The sequence below is a fragment of the Taudactylus pleione genome, unplaced genomic scaffold (genome assembly GCF_031769625.1).
Source record: "Taudactylus pleione unplaced genomic scaffold, aTauple2 ptg000256l, whole genome shotgun sequence".
Classification (NCBI taxonomy): Eukaryota; Metazoa; Chordata; class Amphibia; order Anura; family Myobatrachidae; genus Taudactylus; species Taudactylus pleione.
Window position 1 is genome coordinate 3,593,345 of NW_028284658.1, and position 21,743 is coordinate 3,615,087.

Below are 21,743 nucleotides of genomic sequence, written 5' to 3' on the forward strand. Positions count from 1 at the left end.
TTTAGCTGCTGTTGCGTATAATACTTTATTGTCTGCAACACAAGTTCCTGCACAGCATAAATCTTCTACATGTGTCAGGATGAGGTGGCAGCCCTAGTGGATGTGACTAAATTGTTTAACATTTCAAGCAAGAGTGTGGAATTTTGCAGTGTACATGCTAGCTGTGCAGCCTTCCTGTATTTGCAGTGTGGGACATACAGTGCCAGCCTTTAGTCTCATGTTGCTGCTGGCAGAGGTAACACTGCTCCAGGAAAGGGGTAGGGGGGTATATTATTCTAATCCCACAGTCTCCTCCTCTCACTCCACCCTAGTCACCCCCTCCCCTCCAACAGGTCCGGGGTATAGAGGGAGCTGTGAGGAGCTGACAGGGACGGGGGAGAGGGGAACAGTGGAAAAGACAGAAAGTCAGAGAGTGGATAAAAGCTGAGGCACTGAGGCTGGACAGGAATAAAGAGAACTATCTATTAAACAGGAGCAGAAAAAGATGTGATGTACTTTGTAAGGGCGAACAGAAAGGAGAGAAGGCAAAATACATAATTTTGAAAGTAATAGTGCTAATAAATTATCACAGGAGGAAGTGAGGAATAGAAAAGAGAGAAGATTGGAAGCAGCGTCTGGATGAGCCAGCCACCTTATCTCGTCCCACTCAGTGATACACTGACAGGAGAACGTGACAGAAGAGAACAGTTCTCAGATGCTGGGGTGCTGACTTGCTGCCAGTCTTCTTGTCTGTGCCTAGGACAAAGCCTGTGTGTTGCTGCGCTGTGTGCACCTGGAAGTGGCTGCACAGGTTGGCAGAAGCTACTCGGGAAGCATCAGACAGAAGAGTCTGCGAGAAGTCCCCTCTAATTGTCAGATATCCCTGGAATGTGCGACGGAGTAAAGAGACCCCTATAGAAAGGACACGATATATCGTCACTGGTCCCGACTGTCACCTATATCTACAGCCTCATATACTACTCAGTGACCAATGTGCGGACTCTCACTGTGTGGCAGAATGCAGGACAGGCTGCTCAGGACCTTGCTTTTATTTTCCCTCTCTGCATTGCTATGTGGGATACTCAGCCTAGTGGATGCCAAGGGGACATACTACTCACCCCCTGCCACAGGAAGGTTCATTCACAGCTTGTATACCTCTCATCCCCAGGCCTATGGCAAACCCATCAGCAAGCACAGGTAAGTGTTACAGAGAGCAATACACTATCATGTTTTATCTGCAGACAGATGTACTTGCTGGTAGGTGTAGTTACACAGCCGAGGAGGTTCGCCTATGTGTGCTGCTTGCAGTAGCAATTTTACACTTCAGCAAATTTGTAGCATTATCTTGATTACTTAGGTCACAGCATGTATTTTGTAAGATTGCGGATTTATATCACTGAAACATGTTATTAATTAGTGTAACAATATGTAACATCATTATACAGAACTTAAATAACTACCCTTTGACTGGGAGTCCTTGTTCCTACTTGTTTCTGGCACTCTGCCTGGTATAATGTAGCAAAATGGTATCCCAGTGCCCAGCACACTACATGGGTTTCTACTTTATTAATATAGATACAGCCTCTAAAGAAACTGTGTTTAGTAATTAACAACATCCTTCTTGTGATAGATAGATGTGTATATATAGAAATATATATACACCGTATATATATTTATATATATATATATATATGTGCGCACACAGGTTTTCACTGGGTGTTCAACTAATGTATACTCTCTGCCTTTCCCCATCTTGCTGTCCTCTCCACCACCTCTTTCTCCTGCAGGAATTACTGTGTGTATGTTGTTGAGAAGAATGTGACCTGCACACAGCAGGATGGCACGGAACCATATATCAAGGCTGAGTATCTCAAGTGCAGCTGGGGACCCAAATGCCCAGGAACAGTTGTGTAAGTGCAGAAGAACAAGCAACTTGCATATATATATATACATATATATATACACACACATGTATATATAGGATTCCATTCAGAGTAGGAATGCATGTCTGTATTGCAGATGGATCATGCGATTTTCAGCATTTCTCCACTCCATTTACAGACAAATGGACATAACTGAGTGGTAAAAGGGCATTTGCACATATGCTGATTTGAGTGGGGGGTCATGGGCATAGAGGCGGAATTACAATATATGTAAATTTGGAATGGATCTCCTGCACCAGGTATAGGACTGGTACAAGTGTGAGCTGATAATGATGACAAGCAGATCCCTATGGGTGGTGTCGCTGCATGGATGCGTAGAACGCTGCATACACATGAGATCTGCACTTTCTGCATGCAGTTGAAGTACGGCCAGCTTTCTTGTAACTGAGGCAGCCCCATAGTGTTTAGTGTTTGTTAGTCTGCAGAATATGGCATTATCAATATAATGTGTCATAATTGGGATCATTTAATAACAGTGGTAGTTGCAGTATGTAGTAAACCATAGCTACTATACTGTTTTCTAAAATGCACTAGTAAAATGTCAGTATGATCTGGTAGTTGTGGTCACAGCACGTGTGCACATTATGCCAAGCTAATAAATAATACACGTGTGCATATTTATTCTTCGTTCTTAAAATTATTTTGTATCTTGTGGTTTTTTTTAAATGCAAATGTAAAGCATTTTGTGTCATAATTATTGCAAACAGAAGACACATCTTCTTACCTAAGAATTGCTAAGAATTAGAAATAAGCGGTTCGGTTCTACTCGGTTCTTTGAGCCACATTTCCGCAAGTTTGGATTTATTGTATTGGCTATCCAAAACAGGCGAGAGCCGGATATCCAATAAGATGCCATTTTTCAGATCTGAAAGTAACATAGTAGAACCGAACTGCTCATCTCTACGAAGAACAGGTAGCAGTCCTGTAAAGCTTGTTACCACTGAACTTGATAGACCCTGAAGATCCATGGACCCTGCAGTCATGTTCCGGTCTCATTATTTGTCTTTATCTCATTTTAGGTACAGAACACTCTACCGACCCAAGTACAAGATTGGATACAAGGTAGTGACAGAATTGCAGTGGCGCTGCTGTCCTGGACTTTCCGGGGACTCCTGCCAAGATGGACCTGCTGTCCAGCCAGGTTACTTTCCACCTCACATGGGACCCAAAGCTTCTCTAGGGCAGAAGCTTTTCCCTCCACCAAAGACTCCCCCTACCCATCCAAAACTGCAAACAGAGACTCTCCCTGACCCTCCTGTATCACCCAAGAAAAATGGCTTTGGTAAGAAAAATTGCCATTCTCATACATATGGTCAAGTTTTACACCAGAATTTGCCAGCTTTTACCATGTATTGCCGTTATACAGTTTATGAGCTTACTAAGTGCTTTGCTTGCCATTTGCCAACAATTATTCACACATTTATTAGTTGTTTCCCATTGAATTAATCTCTACTACATAAAATGTCACTAATTATTCCAAGCAGTGGTTCAACCCCTTTCCTGAAATGCACAGAGAAGTGTTTACTCCCCATGACAAGACTCACTGACTCAATTCTCTCCAATCCAGTAAAACATGAAGGTAAAAGATCAGGGAACACAGATAAAATAACCCATTTATAATAATAATAATCTATTATCCACAGTGGAGGATAAGTATGAGTCTGAGGCCTCTACAGTACTAAATAACAGGAACTGTGAAACATACATGTGTGTATTGCTTCAGTCGCATTTCCGTACCTGGAGAGGAAGAGCGTCCATTTTACCTTCATTCTCATCTTCTATTTCATGATATATTGGATAATGTTCCCTCTATTGTGGATCATGAGGCTGTCAGAAGTCATGGAGGAGTTCTGTGACCGTAAAATATACACAAGGCCACAGGTGACTTCTACTATTCATTATAACTAAAGTAGGGGATTACATTATTCAATTTATTATAATAGTATATAGTAATGAATAATAATCCACTGTCATTGACAGCCACATGTTATTTAATATTTAGACATTAATGTTACAAATGCGTAAAAACACACAACAAAACTGTCACAAATACATAGAGATGCTGATAGTACATACATGGATACACACATACTATATACAGAAGATATTTATGAGATGTGGGTTAGGAGATTGCACTTTTAGCACTGTTCAGCCTTGCCCTGCTGGGAGGTAATCATTAATATAGGAGTTGTATCTTTGCACATTCTCAAGGTAGAACATGACAAAGATAAGTGTATGGTTATAGTGGTATCTTATAAGATCACCGCAATTCATTGTAATTCAGCTTTGTACCATCCCATTGTAGATATGAAGCACATAATACAGCTGTCTGCATGGGAATCCAGGCCATTTTTATCAATTACATGTCAATAGACAGCTCCCCTTGTTATTTTGAATCATTTCACTGCAGGCTAGTGTCACATTCTTAAACAGTTTTTTACCCACAGAGCAGCAGAAAAGCTGATATGTTTAAATTAGGGATGTGCAGGCTCGGATAGGTTCGAGTTTGCACGTGGAGTTCGGATTTTTCCCTCCAAAAAAACGGAACTCAGAACGAGGCAAAACGTCATCTTACATGGACGAACATCATCATTCCTGGACAAAAGACCAGGAATGATGATGTTCGTCCATGTAAGATGACGTTTTGCCTCGTTCTGAGTTCCGTTTTTTTGGAGGGAAAAATCCGAACTCCACGTGCAAACTCGAACCTATCCGAGCCTGCACATCCCTAGTTTAAATGTGATATTTTCAGAACAGACTTAGACATTTAATAATAATTATTTTCAAATTATTAACTAGGAAACATGCGCTTAATGAAAATGGATGTAGATCCCTCCTATAGCTTTATGATCAGATAAGTCATTACCCAATTATCTAAAGTAGCAATGACATAAACTGATGCAACTACATGGAAGAATACTATGATAATAACTTTCATGTATCATCAAAGTATAAATGTTCTATTTCTGTTTTTTTCCTGTGTCTTTAGTTATAATAATTAAAACTACTATAGAAAAATGAATAGTAGGTTATACTTCCCTAAACACCAACATGCTCACATAAACCAAGGGGCTGAATGAAATAGAGTAAGGTTTAATTTATGAGCATATTATCATTAAAACATCTATACAATTTTCCAGGCTGTACGGTGCTATACTCTGTATACTATATATTTTCACCAGTCAAAGTGGGATAACACACGGTGCATGGATTGGCCAATTTGGTAGACGATGAACTCATCAGCACAAGTATGGCCTGTTTTACTTTGATGCTCTACTGAAACATATTGGTTTAACCATAAAGTGAAAGCAAGAGAGAATTGTCTTTTGACATTTTCTTAAATACACATATACATTATTCAATTGAAGAAGTGCTTCCCATATTTTTCCACTGGTGATCCCAACAATGGGACATTTGTTATTCTAATAAACATATGTGTAGTATATTTTTAAAATTGTTGGCTATGACAAAGTTTTTTTTCATTTTCTGTTACTATATTTATTATAGTATATATTATACTGTACATGTTTTAATTTTTATCCAATTTGTCTGTAGTAACCTTAACAGAGCTTCTAACAGATCTAGATGTATACAATTGTTGAAGATGTTATCCAATATTGTTCCATTAGCACATTTTGCAGCAATAATAACCACATCAGCTGGCACATTCAGTGTGGAGGGATGTTCGCTCGTTTCCATTTCAAAAACTATGAATGAGACCATTTTTGCATTTCAGCAGAGAAGCACATTTCTGAGTATTTACTCCCTGGGTACACCCTGACCAAAACCTCCCATGCACAAAATTGCCACCCAGACCTATGTGCTGCCCATAAAATAGGCACATTGTATCTAATTTCACAAATGAGCTATTTAAAAATGAATTTTATATATGTAACAATGGCACCAAAAGAAATGGATATCTGTTATAGAAAAAACAACATATAATTCACTTGTACACTGTATCAAATATAAAAGCTATTGTCTAATCTAAGCAAAACATAGTAAATAATTGTCTGGTTAAAGAATAAACTCATACCTCTGGTCATAATGTGTTATGTAACATCCTATTTACTTCATGTTGACTTGTATGTACTGTATTAAATGCATCACAACCCCTCATCTTCAATCACAGTCAAATCTAGCATTCCCAAATCTTCAAAGTAAAGGTACCTCTGCACACTCACATTACCTATACACAATAGCATTACCTAATCAGCTACAAATTGATAAACATCTGATTGGGATTGCTGTGATTTTGTGGTGTATTGATTGCTGTGTTGCCAGGGATGGCTGGTAATCCCAGTCTTAGAGGGCAGTTTCTGACAGTGTATACGTTGATTGTCTGACAGTGCTAAGAATGCTCTGTATGGTCAGATGCATATATGGGCAAATCTGATATAGATTTGGTTGCTTGGCAATCATTCCAAATACTTATATTTACTGCTCTACTGACTCTAGCACTAACACATTTGCTCTTTCTTACAGGAAGAAAACTGTCACCCATGTTTGGAGAACGTTTAGATCGCGTGGAAGAAGAGGTCAGACGGCTATCTCAGTCCTATGACAGCTTACACGGTGTGGTAAGCGGTCTGGGAGACTCTCTGCGCCTTGCAATCCAAGAGGATACCAGCAAGATGATTGGTTCATTAGTAAGCGGCCCAGGTTCTTCTTCACAGTCCTCTGTGGGATTTGGAGTAATCCCAGATGCTTTGGCTGAGGCACCACATGTTACCGGTGACTTGTCTGGGAAAGTGGCTGAGGTGAGTGAGATCCTACGGTCAAAAACAGAGCTTCTGGAGGAGGTAAATGGGATGGTGATGGGCCATGAAGCACAACTCCAGCACTTACTGGAGGCTGCAAGACCTTCTCCACTTACCTCCACTGAAATCCTAGAGCAGTATTTAGAGGGAAAACTCGCTGAGTCCCAGGCAAAACTGCTCGATGGAATAGAGGCACGACTGCAGAAGATCCAAGGGAATTGTGATGTCAAAGTTCAGGCAGTGCAGAAGCAATGCCAAGATGTTGAGCAGACAGCAAGTCAAAGAATGCAGCAGGAAATGGATGGACGTGAGGTCACAATGCGGAGAGAAATGTCCATGTTAGGTGCCAAAGTGCAGGGATTAAGTGCACCTGAAGGCTGCTGTGGGCGTTTGGAGGACCTCAGTAGACGTGTAGAAGAACTGGAACGTAGTATGCGTCAGTTAACTGAGGAGCACCACACCCTAAGCCAGAGGGTGGATGTAGAACTGACCCGGCTTATTTTGGAACCTCAGTTTGGAGTGAGGTTGGATGAAGTGGAGGGCAGACTAAACCTCACTGAGGAAGGTGTTAGGAGATGTTGCCAGGATGGAGGAGAAACAGGCCACTTGTTAGCTGAGCTGGATGGTGTAAGAGCCTCTGTAGATGACAAGGTTAGAGTCTTGGAAGAGAGGCTGTTAACAGCTGTGGGAGAGCTCACCAATGCCTCAGCTCCACTGGCTTTGGATGGAGCAGTGATGCCATTGTTGGATGCACATTTGTCTGTGTTTCGAAGAGAGGGCCTTGAGAACTTGGAAGGCATGCAGAGCCGACTTGCCGCTGTAGAGGAGTTGTGTGCTGCTGGATGTTCCGCACCTGGTGGAGAATCTCTAATAGAATTTCACACTGAGCTTTCAAAGTGTCAAACACAGAACCAGGATGTTCAAAACCAAATAGGGTACCTTAACAATACTATTTTGGGCATGAAGAAGCAATTTGAAAGGCAAAAGGAGGAAGCAATGCAAGGTGAGATTACTCTACTTCAAGTTAACCTGAGGAGCGTTGGACGTTCCCTGCATGGTTTGGAGGAGACTGTAACTAGATTTACTGATACAGTGGTCCAAGTCAACTCGAGTGCAGAGGAGCTCGGGAGTCGGCTGACTGACGAACTGGTTTCTGTCCAAGGCCAGGTAGCTGGACAGGGTTCTGAAATCCGCTCTAGCCGCTCACAGCTACTAGGCTTGCGTGGGGACATGGAAAGGATGAAAGCACGTCTCACAGGACAAATGGGAAGTTGTCAAATTTTGTCTCGTGAACTTCAAAAAGAGATGGCTGGGTTTGAGCATAGGGTAACCCAGATGGAAGGGGCTTGTGGGGCTCAGGAAACAGGTATACTGGGCTACTTGGCGCAAGTCAACAGCACACTAACTTCCCATGAGCATGGACTGGAAACTCTTAGACATGAGCTGAGTAGAATCAACGAAAAGGCACCGAGATTGGCATTACCTCCCACCCACCAAGACAGTCCTGAAGGAAAATAACTAGTGAATGGAAGTGTGAAAAACTTCCTAAAAAACAGTGGGCATTCCATAATCTGGAAAGCAAAATGCCCAAGTGGCAATACAGGAGTGGACCTAACAAAAAAAAACTTTAGTCCTCTGTTTTGGGGCAGCTAAGTCACTTTGGGAGGATATATTCATTATGTCACCTTGTCAGTATGAGATAATGTGGCAATCCCGGGATTAATATGGTGCTAGGGCATTATTAATATACAAAAGACTGGATTTGTGATAACTTTCAATCTCTTCCTGTATGCCACCTGTGATGCGTGGTTGACACCTGTCTCATCTCCGTACCTATCTGAAGCTAGCCTTATTCTTTAATGCACTATTGACCCTGCTGTTAAACCCCAGTTTATGTGCTATTGTGACTAGTGAGAGGACCTGTGTACAATGCAAACTAGCAACAAAATGCTACAGTATATCTATAATTGCAAGTGAAAATTAATAGTACAGGGTTAATAATTAGCAAACTCAAAATGTCAAACCCCTAATTCCTCATATTTACAGATAAATGTGACTAGTGAGGCTTGCACTGGTGTATGAGTCTGCATCCCTAATACATTGCACCTGAGTAAGGATACCACGCATCAACAGCACTGACAGCTGTGACACAAAATAATTTAATAATCGAAAGTAAAAAAAAAACAGTTCTCACATTTGATCAGATTGACCTACACTTATATTATGCAGATTACACCCTTCAGCTAATTGTTTGCGATGTGCAGGGAATAACTATTCAATTAATTAGCCTTTTTCCTACGTGGTAAACCAATTAACGTGCGCTAACCCATAAATCCACAAAAAAATGCATAGTCGTCATACAGTAGGGCACATACTTATTGACTAGCTGCATTGTTCCATTGTGCACACACTCCTCCTACTGGATGTTTTAGGAACTACATGTCCATGTTAACTCTTTCAGTACAGCAACTGTTTATTCTTTTTCCATGAAAAGACCACTAACGTTAAAGAGCTAATTACCTTATAAATGAATCTGCATATAACATTGGCAAATATGTAGATGATCATGTTTTTCAGACAACGTATATGCCAACCTATTGGATAACTGCTTTCTACTATGTAAAATACTAAAAGGGGCCTAGATGACAATTACACTAGTGTGCCGCATATACAATTGTGTTTTAAACGTTATACCACTGGAGCTAATTTTTTGCATTTTACTAGCATTTTTAACACACATTAAATCAACATAAACAGGGGTGACAGTATAAGCCATTGTGTCTGGTGTCACTGTACCCACTACCGCTTTTACTAGCATTTACATAATTGCAGATGTGCTACGTTTGCTTTTCGGAACTTGTGTTTGCCATAGGTAAATGCTATGTGGAACTCCAAGTGAGCTGAAACTGTGTTAGCAAATATCTGTGAAATATGAGTGCAGTCTCTTAATTCCAAGATACTCTGAATATCGCATTTCAACAGTTTGAAATGCACAATAATTATTCTGGACAGTTGTACATGAAGCATACATTGCAAATCTGCCTTTCCTGACTAAATTTCCTTTTTAATTGTACAACTGATTTATTGCTGTTGGATAAACTGTTAAATATTTAAATTTAATTCTCTCCCTTTTTACTTAGTAGCAATATCTGTATTTATGCAATCTCACTGCCTTTCAACTCCTTTCAAATATCTGCATTAAGCATTAACTGTTTTAGATCTATCCAGAGAGAACACCCCATTTGCAGATGTCAAGGTCTAGAGCTGGAAAATATGAACTGCAGTATTTACTTTCACAATTTATGTGTTCATCTGCCTATAGATCATGACATGACATATGAAGTTTATGGCTACAGTAGCATGCAGCCATCTATTACAACACTATAAGCCCCTTAGAGCCTCGTGGGTTTGTATGAAATGACAGCTTAGCTTACCAACATGTAGAGTTGTGAGTAAGCTGTGATTCTCCAGTTGCTATTAGCTACAAATCTCAGCGGGTTCAGTATATTAGGTTGACAGTGAACATTTCGACATTCATTATGTCGACATGCGAATGTCAACATGGTGATTATACCAACAATCTATTTCTGCTGTATCCTAACCCTTACAATAACAAAAACCCTGACCCCTAAATCTAACCATAACACTAATGTCGACATTTTCCTTTTGTTGACATTTTGACCAGGCCGACATTTTCCAAGTGCCAACATTTATGATGTTGACATTTAAACCAAGTTGACATCATAACATTCAGTGACCATCAACTAGATGACTGCATGTATATAATGTATTGGAGTTTGGAGCACATACCAGGAGTTCTACCTTTCCCGGAACACAACGTGTGACAGTGATGTACTTTCTAGTATCATGCTAGTTTCTTTTCCATTGATAAGCCATCCTAATATAGTGAGCACTCACAATTAACCTAGATAGGTATTATATCCAGCCTGAGCCAGGCTTAAACAACAGCACTGCCACACCAGCGGGGTTAATAGTAGACACTAGCAGGTAACAAAAGCACATATCTGCAACCCTTGTTTTAATTTGTATAAAAAAGATAAGTTCCACTTGTAGAACATGTGAAGTATCACAGACAGGATTAAGTGCTAAGATCACTCACTTGACCTATGTGCTTTTATTATCTCCTTGTCTAGATTGTGTTCTAGTGCCACTTACAAAGTGAATGCTCACCAGGAACATAATGGGGATATTTCTGAAAACTGTTGCCCATAGTAACCGATCAGTGTATGTCACTCTTTCTGGTGTTTCCAATAGTCACCTAATCATGTACTGTAACTTGTGTCTGAGCTGGTGATACATGCACCACAGGAGTACCTCAGGCTGACACAGCTTAACCAGGTTAAACTTACTTCCAAATAACTATTCGCTTCATAATTAGAGAATAAAATATGAATAGATAAAATAAATGGGAACATTTATAAATCAATTAGGGAGAACTTGATTAAAAAAAAGTACAGTACATATTTGGTAAAATGAAGAAACACTTGCAAATAATAACCAGACACACACTAGCCTCTTGCTGTGCTGAAGAGTTTGTTGCCATTTCCAAATTGAGCTATTGCACCCACATTCCTGAAACATGATCTTGTTGGTTTGCTTCTATCAGAAATTTGTTTTTGTTTTTCTATCAAAATAACTTTTTGTTATTACGTCATGTGGCTTAAACTGCAGTCATATATTATGAGTAAAGTAAAAGTCCTAAACCTCCATGACAGGTATAATATTATTTCAATAAAAACAGCTGTTTATGAAAAATTACTTTTGGAAGATATATTTAAAATAAACCGTGTATATAAGCTTAGCTTATCGGAGCTTGACCCCACTAGCTATCGCCATCTTTAGCTGACGTTAGTTATTGTCATTGTAGTCTATGAGCTACATTTTTGAAGAGGAATTGGGCTGCTTCAGTTGCTCAGACAAGTCCGAAACTAAGTGATTATGTAAGCGATCACTTTCATTTTTAGCCACTGGAACAGGCTCTTTTTGGAGCCCATATCCCAGTGTCTGACTAATGATAAATAGCCCTGAAAGTACATTCCAAATCACCAGGATATGCTGGCACCTGGCAGTAAGGATACTTTTTGGGGTTGGACACAATTGTTCATCAATAGGCCCCTATATATTTTCACCTTCCTGTATTCAGGGCATCTTATCCCTACACACAGTGGAAGCAGACATGTTGTCTGCTCAGCCAATATTAATGAGCACACAGCCTATAAGAACACTAATAACCTGTGACATCATCACTGAGAAATGAGCCACCATTGGCTAACTACTTTGTTTAGGTGATGGGTGCACTTTAGAATAAAACTGAAGACTTTCAGGCAAAAAGCTCTGAAGGAATAGAGACTGGAATTTTTATCAATGATCATTATTTCTGTCAAACATCCAAGTGTCACCTAGCTGTATACATGATGGCAAGGACGGCCCCTGTTATTTTGCTCCACTGACTCCTAAATCAGAGCCATGATTACTAGCACCCTCAAGGGTTGCTGACAGGACATTATGGCGCTGGCATTCTCTGGTTGTCAGCAGCTCATAACACCCCTAATGTAAACATTTCCTCTAAGTTACATTCCAAGTAGCTGCCTCCACAAATAGTTCATAACCTCAAGGAAGGCGAATAGCTACAACATTCATTTGACGGCATTATTCCGGTGTGTATCTGAGGGTTTGTGGGGTTTTTATTAAGATGTATAATATTATTTTTCAGAACAATCTAAAGAAAACAGTAAAATAAGAGACATTTCAGGCTTTTTTGTATTTTAGTTGTTACTGGTTCTGATTATTATAAGGTTTTATTATTATTATTATTATTGTTATTATTATAAGGTTTTATGGATTTCCATTGAAATATGTTGTGGGATTGGAGTGAGGAGAAAGTCATTTATTGGTGATGTAATAAAGCTCTCTGAATCTGTGTAGGAGTCTTGTGTCCATGTTTGCTGTGAATGACTTGCTGAGATGAGATGTATGTGTCATTATGTCTGTGGATTCAGTAGAGGGAACTGGTGCAGTGTGTCTTCTGATGTCTTTATTCAGCTGTTGGATACACATAGAAATGGGAATGTGGAGTCTAGTCTTTAGGAAATGAGTGCAAGTTCTTCTTCACCAAGATTGGTCAGTGGATCCCTCCAAAAGGAGAAGTCACTAAACTCCTGAGAGATCAGAGCTGAGACCGAGTGAGATGATGGAGGAGGGAACATGAAATTCACCAAATCACTCAGAGCAGAGTACCTGAAGTGAGAGGGAAATATGGTAAGCAGGGCAGGGAAAGGGGATTATAAAGACATATTGGTTAAATAAGGTGAGCCTCATATATAATGCTGGGTACACACTACACTATGTGTGGTGATGTGGTCGGCATCCTGTCACACACAATGCACCAGAATCCCGGCACTGGAATCCCAACAGGATGTAGAATCCTAGTGGCTGCGATCCCAACGGTGAGTACTAGGGTTAGGCATTAGGGGAAGGAATAGGCAGCAAGAGGGGAGGGTTAGTGTTAGGCTGCGGGAGGGGAGGGTTAGAGTTAGGCTGCGGCAGGGGAGGTTTAGGCTGCGGGAGGAGAGGGTTAGGCTGTGGGAGGGGAGGGTTAGGCTGCTGGACAGGTGGGTTAGGGTTAGGCTGTGGGAGGGGAGGTTTAGGCTGCGGGAGGAGCGGGTTAGGCTGCGGGAGGGGAGGGTTAGGCTGCTGGACAGGTGGGTTAGGCTGTGGGAGGGGAGGGTTAGGGTGTGGGAGGGGAGGGCTAGAGTTAGGCTGCGGGAGGGGAGGTTTAGGCTGCGGGAGGAGAGGGTTAGGCTGTGGGAGGGGAGGGTTAGGCTGCTGGACAGGTGGGTTAGGCTGTGGGAGGGAAGGGTTAGAGTTAGGCTGTGGGATGGTAGGGTTAGGCTGTGGGTGGGGAGGGTTAGGGTTAGGCTGCGGGAAAGGTGGGTTAGGGTTAGGCTGCGGGAAGGGAGGATTAGGCTGCGGGAAAGGTGGGTTAGGGTTAGATAACTTACCTGCACGTGTCGGTATTACCACCGTCGGGATTCCGCTGCCGGGATTATGACCGCTGGCATTGTATGTGCCGGGATCACGTACCCAACCCGGTGTGTGTACCCAGCGACGGCACGATACATTGCGATATACGTACACACTGCAAGATGCAGTGGGCGACGGTGCGATGTGTAGTTCCATGCTGCATTTAGCAGCATGGCATCGTTCATGGTATTGTCCCATCTGCTGTGCTGAACAGCAGAAGGGACGATGCGATGTACGACCCGCAGGCACGTGCGATTGGGCGTACACACTATGCCAGGGGTAGCCAACCTCGGTCCTCAAGAGCTACCAACAGTTCATGTTTTCCAGACCACCTAGATGGTGCACAGGTGTATTCATTACTCACTAACACATTTGAAAAGATCCACAGGTGGAGATAATTATTACACTTGTGATTCTATGAGGAGACCTGGACAACAGCTCTCCAGTAGCTCTCCAGTAGCAGCGTTGGCTACCGATGCACTATGCGAACCGCCTGAAATATCATTCCGATCTGTGCTGGAACAATATCTCATGCAATAAATTGCGTAGTGTGTAAAGGGGTTATTGTGTTAACTGGTCCTGTATATTATTTCCTGATGTTAGATAACTATTGTGGATGCAGCATATATACACAGTACATACATATAGATGAACCACATAATAGTTTCTTGCTTTGGACTATGCACAGATGAAAAAAGAGAGGGAAAGACACACATAAGAAATAGATGGGAATAAAAAAGGATAACTTATGGCTGTGGCATTATACAGCCTCCTCCTCCCTTCATATTGTTATAACATAAACTCACGAGGATTTAAAGCTTGAGTTCAGGTCCTGCGTCAGTTCTCCTCTTGGGTTCACAGTGAAGATCCGTGACTCTGGAACCCCTACTTCCCTGTAGGCTAGGACATCCTGCGATGAGTGGGTAATTGGCACAAGTACAAAAGAGCGGGTAGGAGGGTGTGGTGATTGGAGACAAACAAGGAAATGGCAAGAGGGAAACAGGAGAGAACATTACTTATTTTTCAGAATATGTTCTCACACGTACATTTACACAGTCCAAACCCTGTTCTCTCATCATATAGTATTTCAGCACCCCCTGTCTAATTGAGTCCCAGCTCTCCATCCTGAACTTATTTTTCCTGCCCTGTTCATCTTTCACTATTACACACAGATAGATGGCAGTACAAGTTTCAGTAGGCCTTAAGGAAAAAGTTACTTATTTTCTTCTATTGTCTTAAAATCATTCATAAGCCCATCAATATAGTATATGATGATGTATATACTAGCTGTTGCACACGGCTTCGCCCACGATGACATCGCTTCTTCAAAATTTTTTTTATTTGAGGTGTTCTAGTTGTATTGCTTTGCATATAGGCCATATCACGGGAGTGGTCCACAGAACCAGCAGCGCTATACAGACTGATGACAGCAGTGCCTTCACCCACCACTCACTCCAATGTCACTGTGTGTCCTGTGCACAGACTGCTATGTAGCTTATCATATCCAAGTGAACGCCGGCCCAAAGCACCTCTCCCCCACCCCTTACCTGCTGCGTAAATGGTGTCACACCTATCTCTTACATTGATGATGTCAATAAAGTTTGTTTTTGTTATTGGTTTGATGATGGTCCCCAACACACATGCATGAACACACACACACTGTGCTTATATATATATATTCATTATTTTCATTCCATATGTTTAGTAGTGTATGTCAACTCTGCCTACCAAGCTATCGGTGACCAATAACTCAGAATATGAAATGCCTGGCAGGCCATGCTAAAGGAACTGTGGTTCAACAACATCTGAGGTCATCTGCAATTGATCAAACAAAGTCATTGTATATTATATTCTCAATGCATCGATGTATCCCCTTACATTGGGTCTGTTACCAAAGGCAGCATGAAAAGGATGGGGGTCTGTGAAGAGCTGGCAGATGTCGGAGAGACAAGCAATCTTAAAGTGTTCTGGGGTCTTCTCTATAACCTCCCTGAAAGAAAGATTTACTGATTAGTAATTGAAGGTGTGCTGAATCTGGTGCAAAATGATAACTACAGCTGATGTAGTAATTATGATAGCTGTTGTAGTATATTACCCTGTGCTAGTGTTGAATTGAAGCACAGAAGCATCATGGGATGAAGAAAATGGTCTAGAGAGGCAGGATACACTGCAGTCACACTTGTGTTACTCACCTGTGAAGGGCTGCAAAGAGACTGCTTGGAGATAGGAGGAGAGGTCCTGGAGGAAGAGTGTAGCCACCTTCACGCACCCCTTTGAGGTAAGTCTTAGTAATTTCAGCCAGACCCACAGAGCGTGCAGAGCAGTACAAGAACTTGTAATCATTCCTGTGGAGACAAAGTAATATAGAGAATCATTAGAAAAGAGGAGACATAACGATAGTTTTAGAATTTACTTGTTAAATCCAGGCATAATACTAGAGATCTAGAAAACAGATAGCATAGACATAAAAGAAATTAAGACATTCGCATGGATTAAGACAAGCTGATAGAGCCCAATCTCAGTCCTCAAGGCACACTAACAGTCCAGGTTTTAAGGATATCCATGCATGAGCACAGATGGTTCAATCAAAATAACCTGTGCTCAAGTATGGCTATCCTTAAAACCTATATTGTTAGTGTGCCTTGGGGACAGAGGTTGGGAAACACTGCGATAAAGGATATGGAGAAAGCAAAGGGTTCAGGCCAGCTACATGAGCAGGAGGTAGTGACTGTTGTATGGATATGATACTGACATGTAGATGGCGTTATAGAGCTGCACAATTCCTGGCTGAGTCCAGTCTTTTCCAAGTTGTGGTAAAATGTGACCAAGGGCGTCGGATCTGAGGAGGGAAAGATGAATGATGGCTGAGAGGATAAAACTCAAAGTCATGCCAGGGGTACAACAACTAGGCCCCTGAGCAAAATTTGGGAGGTACACCTCACTCCAAGTTCCTTAACTAATGTCACACCAATGCAGCGATATCTATTACCATACCTAACAACCCAAAACTGTATTATTTATTTATTAATAATTATTTATATAGTATACACATTCTGCAGTACTTTACAGATCATATTTAGTCATTTACATCAGTCCCTGCTCCAGTGGAGGCTACAATCCAAATTCCTTTTTTGGCCAGAAACCAGGTAAATTACCAGTATGTTTTTGGATAGCAGGAGGAAACCAGAGCACCCAGAGGAAACTCACACAAACATGGGAACATACAAACCCCATACAGATATGGCCTTGGTGGGAATTGAAACAAGGACCTTAGCAGTGTGAGGTAGCAAGCTAATCAATGCTCCACTGTCCCAGGACACTGAGGACTAACTGAAAAGTGGTATTAGATTTTGAAAATACAGTATATCATCATCTTATATGTGTATAAATGTATCATTATAGCAGGTTTATAAATGACTTTTGCAATCAGCAGCTGATGAATTAATTTACTGACAGAGTCAGGCTTAGAGACACTTGTCTTTTCCTGGGACACCCGAATCTAATAGATGCTACATAGGCTATAGAAGGGAGGGCACTGACTATAAGCAGGTGTGAGTACAAGAAAAGATGGAAAGGACAGCGAGGTGAAACATGAGGCTATGTGGAAATATGAGGAACATAGTGGATGTATCATGATGTAAATAAGGTAATTTTTTTTTATATCAACATGTTCAAGTCAACAGTGCAAATAAATAATATGGTTGTTATAAGCTCCATAGGATGAAAGACCTCTGCCAGCATTATAACCAGGGATTACTGATCGCAACAGGGGCAGATTATAGTGGTGACATGCCACCCACCTTCTGCATTAGGTATAGCAGAGTAGGACAGACAGACAGCTGTTGTGAGGCCTAATAACACACACTTTTTTATTTACTGACACGCCAGTCAAACGCTTTCTAGTAACATATGCCCACTCTGATTTAGCCACTGCTTATACCTAAGGATTAACATAATACATTAATGACAGGGGAGCCCCAATGTTAAGCAATCTAAACCCTGTGACCCTGAGCAGCCTCATGGACTCGACTGCTTATAGCTGCTGTTTGCTCAAGACCACGTACAGTATTTATTATGTAATCTAAATTATGGGTTCTTCCTGCTCATGGAATATATTCACTTTACTGGCATTGTGGTGTTGACATGGTTACTGACGACAATCTGACTGGATATGACTTTGGGTATGGCTTGAATTGTCGACAGTTATTATGTCGACAGTCATCAAGTCCACATGACAATGTGGTTGAACAGTCGACAAACCGTCCCTGGTGGTCTAGTGGTGTATTACTTTCTCTTGGCGGCTGCAGCTGCTCCAGCGTCTTCTTCAGGGTCCCAACGGTCACATGTGGTGAATTTACGGCGGCGACGTCTATGCAGCGGCGTTCCGGGGAGTATTGTTCCCCTAGTCCCAAACTCAGTCCTCAAGGCACTCTAACAGTCCAAGTTTTAAGGATATCCATGCTTGACCACAAGTATTACCTCGTCAATTTGATTTAATCACCTGTGCTCAAAAATGGATATCTCTAAAACCTGAACTGTTGGGAGTGCCTTGAGGACCGTGTTTGGGAACTTCTGCCTTAGGGCCTGATTCAGAGCTGAACGCTCTGACCAGAGCGCTCGCTCTGAATCAGGGCCCTCCTACCTGTTTGAGGAGCGTCCTCATGGACGCTCGCATAGCTGTGGGTTACCACCCACAGCTTATGTGAGCGTCCATGATGATGGTCGCGAGGGTCAAGACCATCGCGACCATCGGGCTTGCGACGGAGACCCTGTGGTAGGGTCTCGGTGCCGCAAGCCCTGGAGTGATTTTGGCTCTATCAGAGCCAAAATCACTCCCACTGACATCACTAGTGATGTCAGTGGGGCCGGCTTGAGACGGTAGGCATTCCCATGGGAACGCCTCCGTCTGGCAGCCACGCCCCCGGCACGCCCACCAAAGGGGGCGTGCTGTCAATCAACATCGACAGCACGCCCCCTTTGGTGCGAGACCCGGAGCGATGGAGAGCCCGTAGCTCTCCGGGTCTCGCGCATGCGCACGACGGAGCTCCCTCCGTCGTGCGCATGCGCAGAGGGGGACATCGATCCGCTTGCGAGCGTACTGCCGCTCACGAGCGGGTCTGAATGACCACCCTAATCCCTAAACTTTTCTACTAGTGCCTAACCCTCCCCCAAGAATCCTAATCCTAACATCCCCCCCGCAGCCTAACCCTAACATCTCACTGCAGCCTAACTGTAACCCTCCCAGTGGTGCCTATCCCTAACTGCCTGCATCCTGCCTGCAACATTTCACATGGAGACAGTTCAGATGTCGACATTTTGAAACTGTCAACATTCAGAGGATGTTACATGGTGCCTGTCGACAGTTTGATTATGTTTTCTTTTAACATGGTTACTATTGACCACCTGACTGGATACCACTTTAATGTGGTTAGGTCTGACCCAAAACATGCTTTTTCCAGGTAGTCCGCATAATGGTAACAGGCGTGATAGTAAAAAGAAAAATGTAGTTTTAAATTAAAATATGTCGAGTTTTCACATGTAAACCAAGGATTCTCCTATTTCTGACAGCAGTTCTCTCAAAAACTAATTATACTGAATATATACATATTCACGAACATCTTGTGTTCTGATATGAATAACTGGTCAGAAATCCATATAGTGTGTTAGGAATGCAGGGCAGCTTTATGTTTAATTTATAATAACTTTCATACGAGAGACACTGTAACATACATGTGGCTATCAGGTGAACAATGCTTATGATTATATATCCAACATCAGGTGAGAAAAGGAAAGTAAGCAAATAATAACGATGATTCAATAAGATTCTTGTCTAGATCAGTGTCGTGCTAATAAAAGCATATAACTGCTTGGTTTAAGTTCCATTAATATCAATAATATGTATGGGTCTCTTGTCTCTGACCTGGTCACTGTTCCATCAATGTCACTCACAATGACACGATCTGTGCTATTCCATAGGTATATCTGTGCTCGAGTCCGACACGTGCCTTGAAATTTAGTGCAGACGCTGAACACAACCTCATTAGCTCCGTTGTCTAAGTTTAAACTTCTCTGTTGGGAAAGGACAGATTAGAATGCAGTACAACAGGCAGCAATGTTACCTAGGGTAGTAGAAAACAACTTGCAGATTTCCAGCTATCACTAGAACAAAATGGAGGAAAGATTTCCAGCTATAACTGGTTGGTCAAGATCAGCGTTGTGGTTCAATTTAAGAACCAAAGAATGCCTACAGTGGAGATAGCCCCCATCCTGCAATACATTATCATTCTTTATTTATGGGTACTAATATAGATGTTAGGATTTTAAGAGCAAATGTAAGTCAGTTGTATTTAATTCTCGATTGAAGCTATGTTTCTGGAGGGCAGCTTGGCAAGCTACCTTGACGTGCTGAGTGTCAGATTATTTTCACCCTGCTGAGGATGTGGCTTGATTATTAATCATTTATGAACAGACTGGGAGATGTATGACAAGCTCCAATGGATGCAATTCATAAGTGAAAAACTGCATATCAATATACACTGGTGGCCAAAATTGCGGACACATTTTGAAATTTGAACGTTTATCAACTTCCAATGCTTATAAAAACTGTTTCACTTCACGCAGTGCAATGATTCATATATCAAATGAAAGGAAATTTAATGCTGAATTCAACACAATAAACAGAGGTCAAATATTTGCATTACAAGGGAAGTTATGCCGTGAAAACAACACTTAGGGTGAAAATCCCTGTGCACTTATGATGTTACTGTCCTATCAGTATTTTGTTGGGTATCCTTTATTTTTCAAGACCGCAGCACAGGACGTGATCCAGGATTATGGTGTTAAGTGAAAATGGTCTTTCGTATGCAGCAATTGCGAGAGAAATTGGTGGGAATGTGACAACATCAGGAGTACGAAAGTTTTGTTTACGCTATCAGGGAACACAATCTATACAAAACAAAGAAGGAAAAGGCCGGAAAAAGTGCATAACAGCTGTTGATGATAGGAGCAGGGCCGGTTCTCCTGTTACGCATGGTACGCAGCTACGCAGCCACATAGTGAAGGGCGCCTCAGCTCCGTACCATGCGGGCCGCGGTGCAGACTGTGTCTCTGTGACACAGCTGCACCGCGTGTGTAGCGCAGTCCGGACGGAGTTCGGTCAGCGCTACACAGCACAACCACACAGCCGCCGGCGCCGGCAGCTGTGTGTTTGCTTTAGCAGCTGATGAGAGTCAGACAGACTCTCATCGGCTGCTGCTCCCACTGCCGGAGCCAGACATCTTCCGGCTCCCGCAGTGGGTAATGGGAGTGACGTCATGACGTGACGTCACTCCCATAATGCAAAGCGGCGGACGGAGGAGCTGGTATCGGCGGCGGGACTAGGACCAGGAGCGGGTTTCAGGTAAGTGTGTTATTTTTAATTTTCATTACGTCTCTACTGCGGGGGCACTACAAGGGGGGATTACTAGGGGGGGGAATACTACTTATGACACTACAGGGGGTAATAATAATGGGGGGCGCTACAAGGGGGATTACTAGGGGGGGAATACTACTTATGACACTACAGGGGGTAATACTACTGGGGGGCGCTACAAGGGGGGATTACTAGGGGGGGAATACTACTTATGACACTACAGGGGGTAATACTACTGGGGGGCGCTACAAGGAGGGATTACTAGGGGGGGAATACTACTGGGGACACTACAGGGGGAAATACCTACTGGGGGGCACTACAAGGGGGGATTACTAGGGGGGTAATACTACTGGGGGCACTACAGGGGAGGAATACTACTGGGGCACTACAAGGGGGGGGATTACTACTGGGGGCACTACAAGGGGGGATTACTACTGGGGGCACTACAAGGGGGGGATTACTACTGGGGGCACTACAAGGGGGGGATTACTACTGAGGGCACTACAAGGGGGGGACTACTAATGGGGGCACTACAAGGGGAGATTACTACTGGGAGCACTACAAGGGGGGAGGAATACTACTGGGGGCACTACAAGGGGGGGATTA

The 21,743-nt window shown here is 42.4% G+C and overlaps 2 protein-coding genes across 3 annotated transcripts in view; one reads left to right on the plus strand and one right to left on the minus strand.

The window, feature by feature from the left end:
- The first annotated feature begins 386 nt into the window (after nucleotides 1-386).
- EMILIN3 (elastin microfibril interfacer 3) lies at nucleotides 387-12,623 on the plus strand. The gene is made up of 4 exons (XM_088480572.1): nucleotides 387-1,176; nucleotides 1,767-1,889; nucleotides 2,942-3,204; nucleotides 6,408-12,623. Exons 1-4 carry the CDS (start codon nucleotides 971-973, stop codon nucleotides 8,198-8,200), a joined length of 2,385 nt encoding a protein of 794 aa, XP_088336698.1. The 5' UTR covers nucleotides 387-970; the 3' UTR covers nucleotides 8,201-12,623.
- LPIN3 (lipin 3) overlaps nucleotides 11,826-21,743 on the minus strand; it is a 33,283-nt gene continuing 23,365 nt past the window's right edge. For both annotated transcript variants that reach the window (XM_088480574.1, XM_088480573.1), the window contains 6 exons: nucleotides 19,647-19,795; nucleotides 16,479-16,565; nucleotides 15,919-16,071; nucleotides 15,605-15,716; nucleotides 14,533-14,636; nucleotides 11,826-12,940 (listed from right to left, as the gene is read on the minus strand). In XM_088480574.1, the coding sequence (XP_088336700.1) occupies nucleotides 12,787-12,940; nucleotides 14,533-14,636; nucleotides 15,605-15,716; nucleotides 15,919-16,071; nucleotides 16,479-16,565; nucleotides 19,647-19,795 (759 nt within the window). In that variant the 3' untranslated portion in view covers nucleotides 11,826-12,786. The remainder of the gene's footprint in view (nucleotides 12,941-14,532; nucleotides 14,637-15,604; nucleotides 15,717-15,918; nucleotides 16,072-16,478; nucleotides 16,566-19,646; nucleotides 19,796-21,743) is intronic.

Excerpts from the sequence above, each read along its gene's own strand:
- EMILIN3 (XM_088480572.1), top strand. The coding sequence starts at position 971 with ATGTGCGGACTCTCACTGTGTGGCAGAATGCAGGACAGGCTGCTCAGG. Across the intron at positions 1,890-2,941 it reads AAATGCCCAGGAACAGTTGT|GTACAGAACACTCTACCGAC; the intron begins GTAAGTGCAGAA and ends ATCTCATTTTAG. Across the intron at positions 3,205-6,407 it reads ACCCAAGAAAAATGGCTTTG|GAAGAAAACTGTCACCCATG; the intron begins GTAAGAAAAATT and ends TCTTTCTTACAG.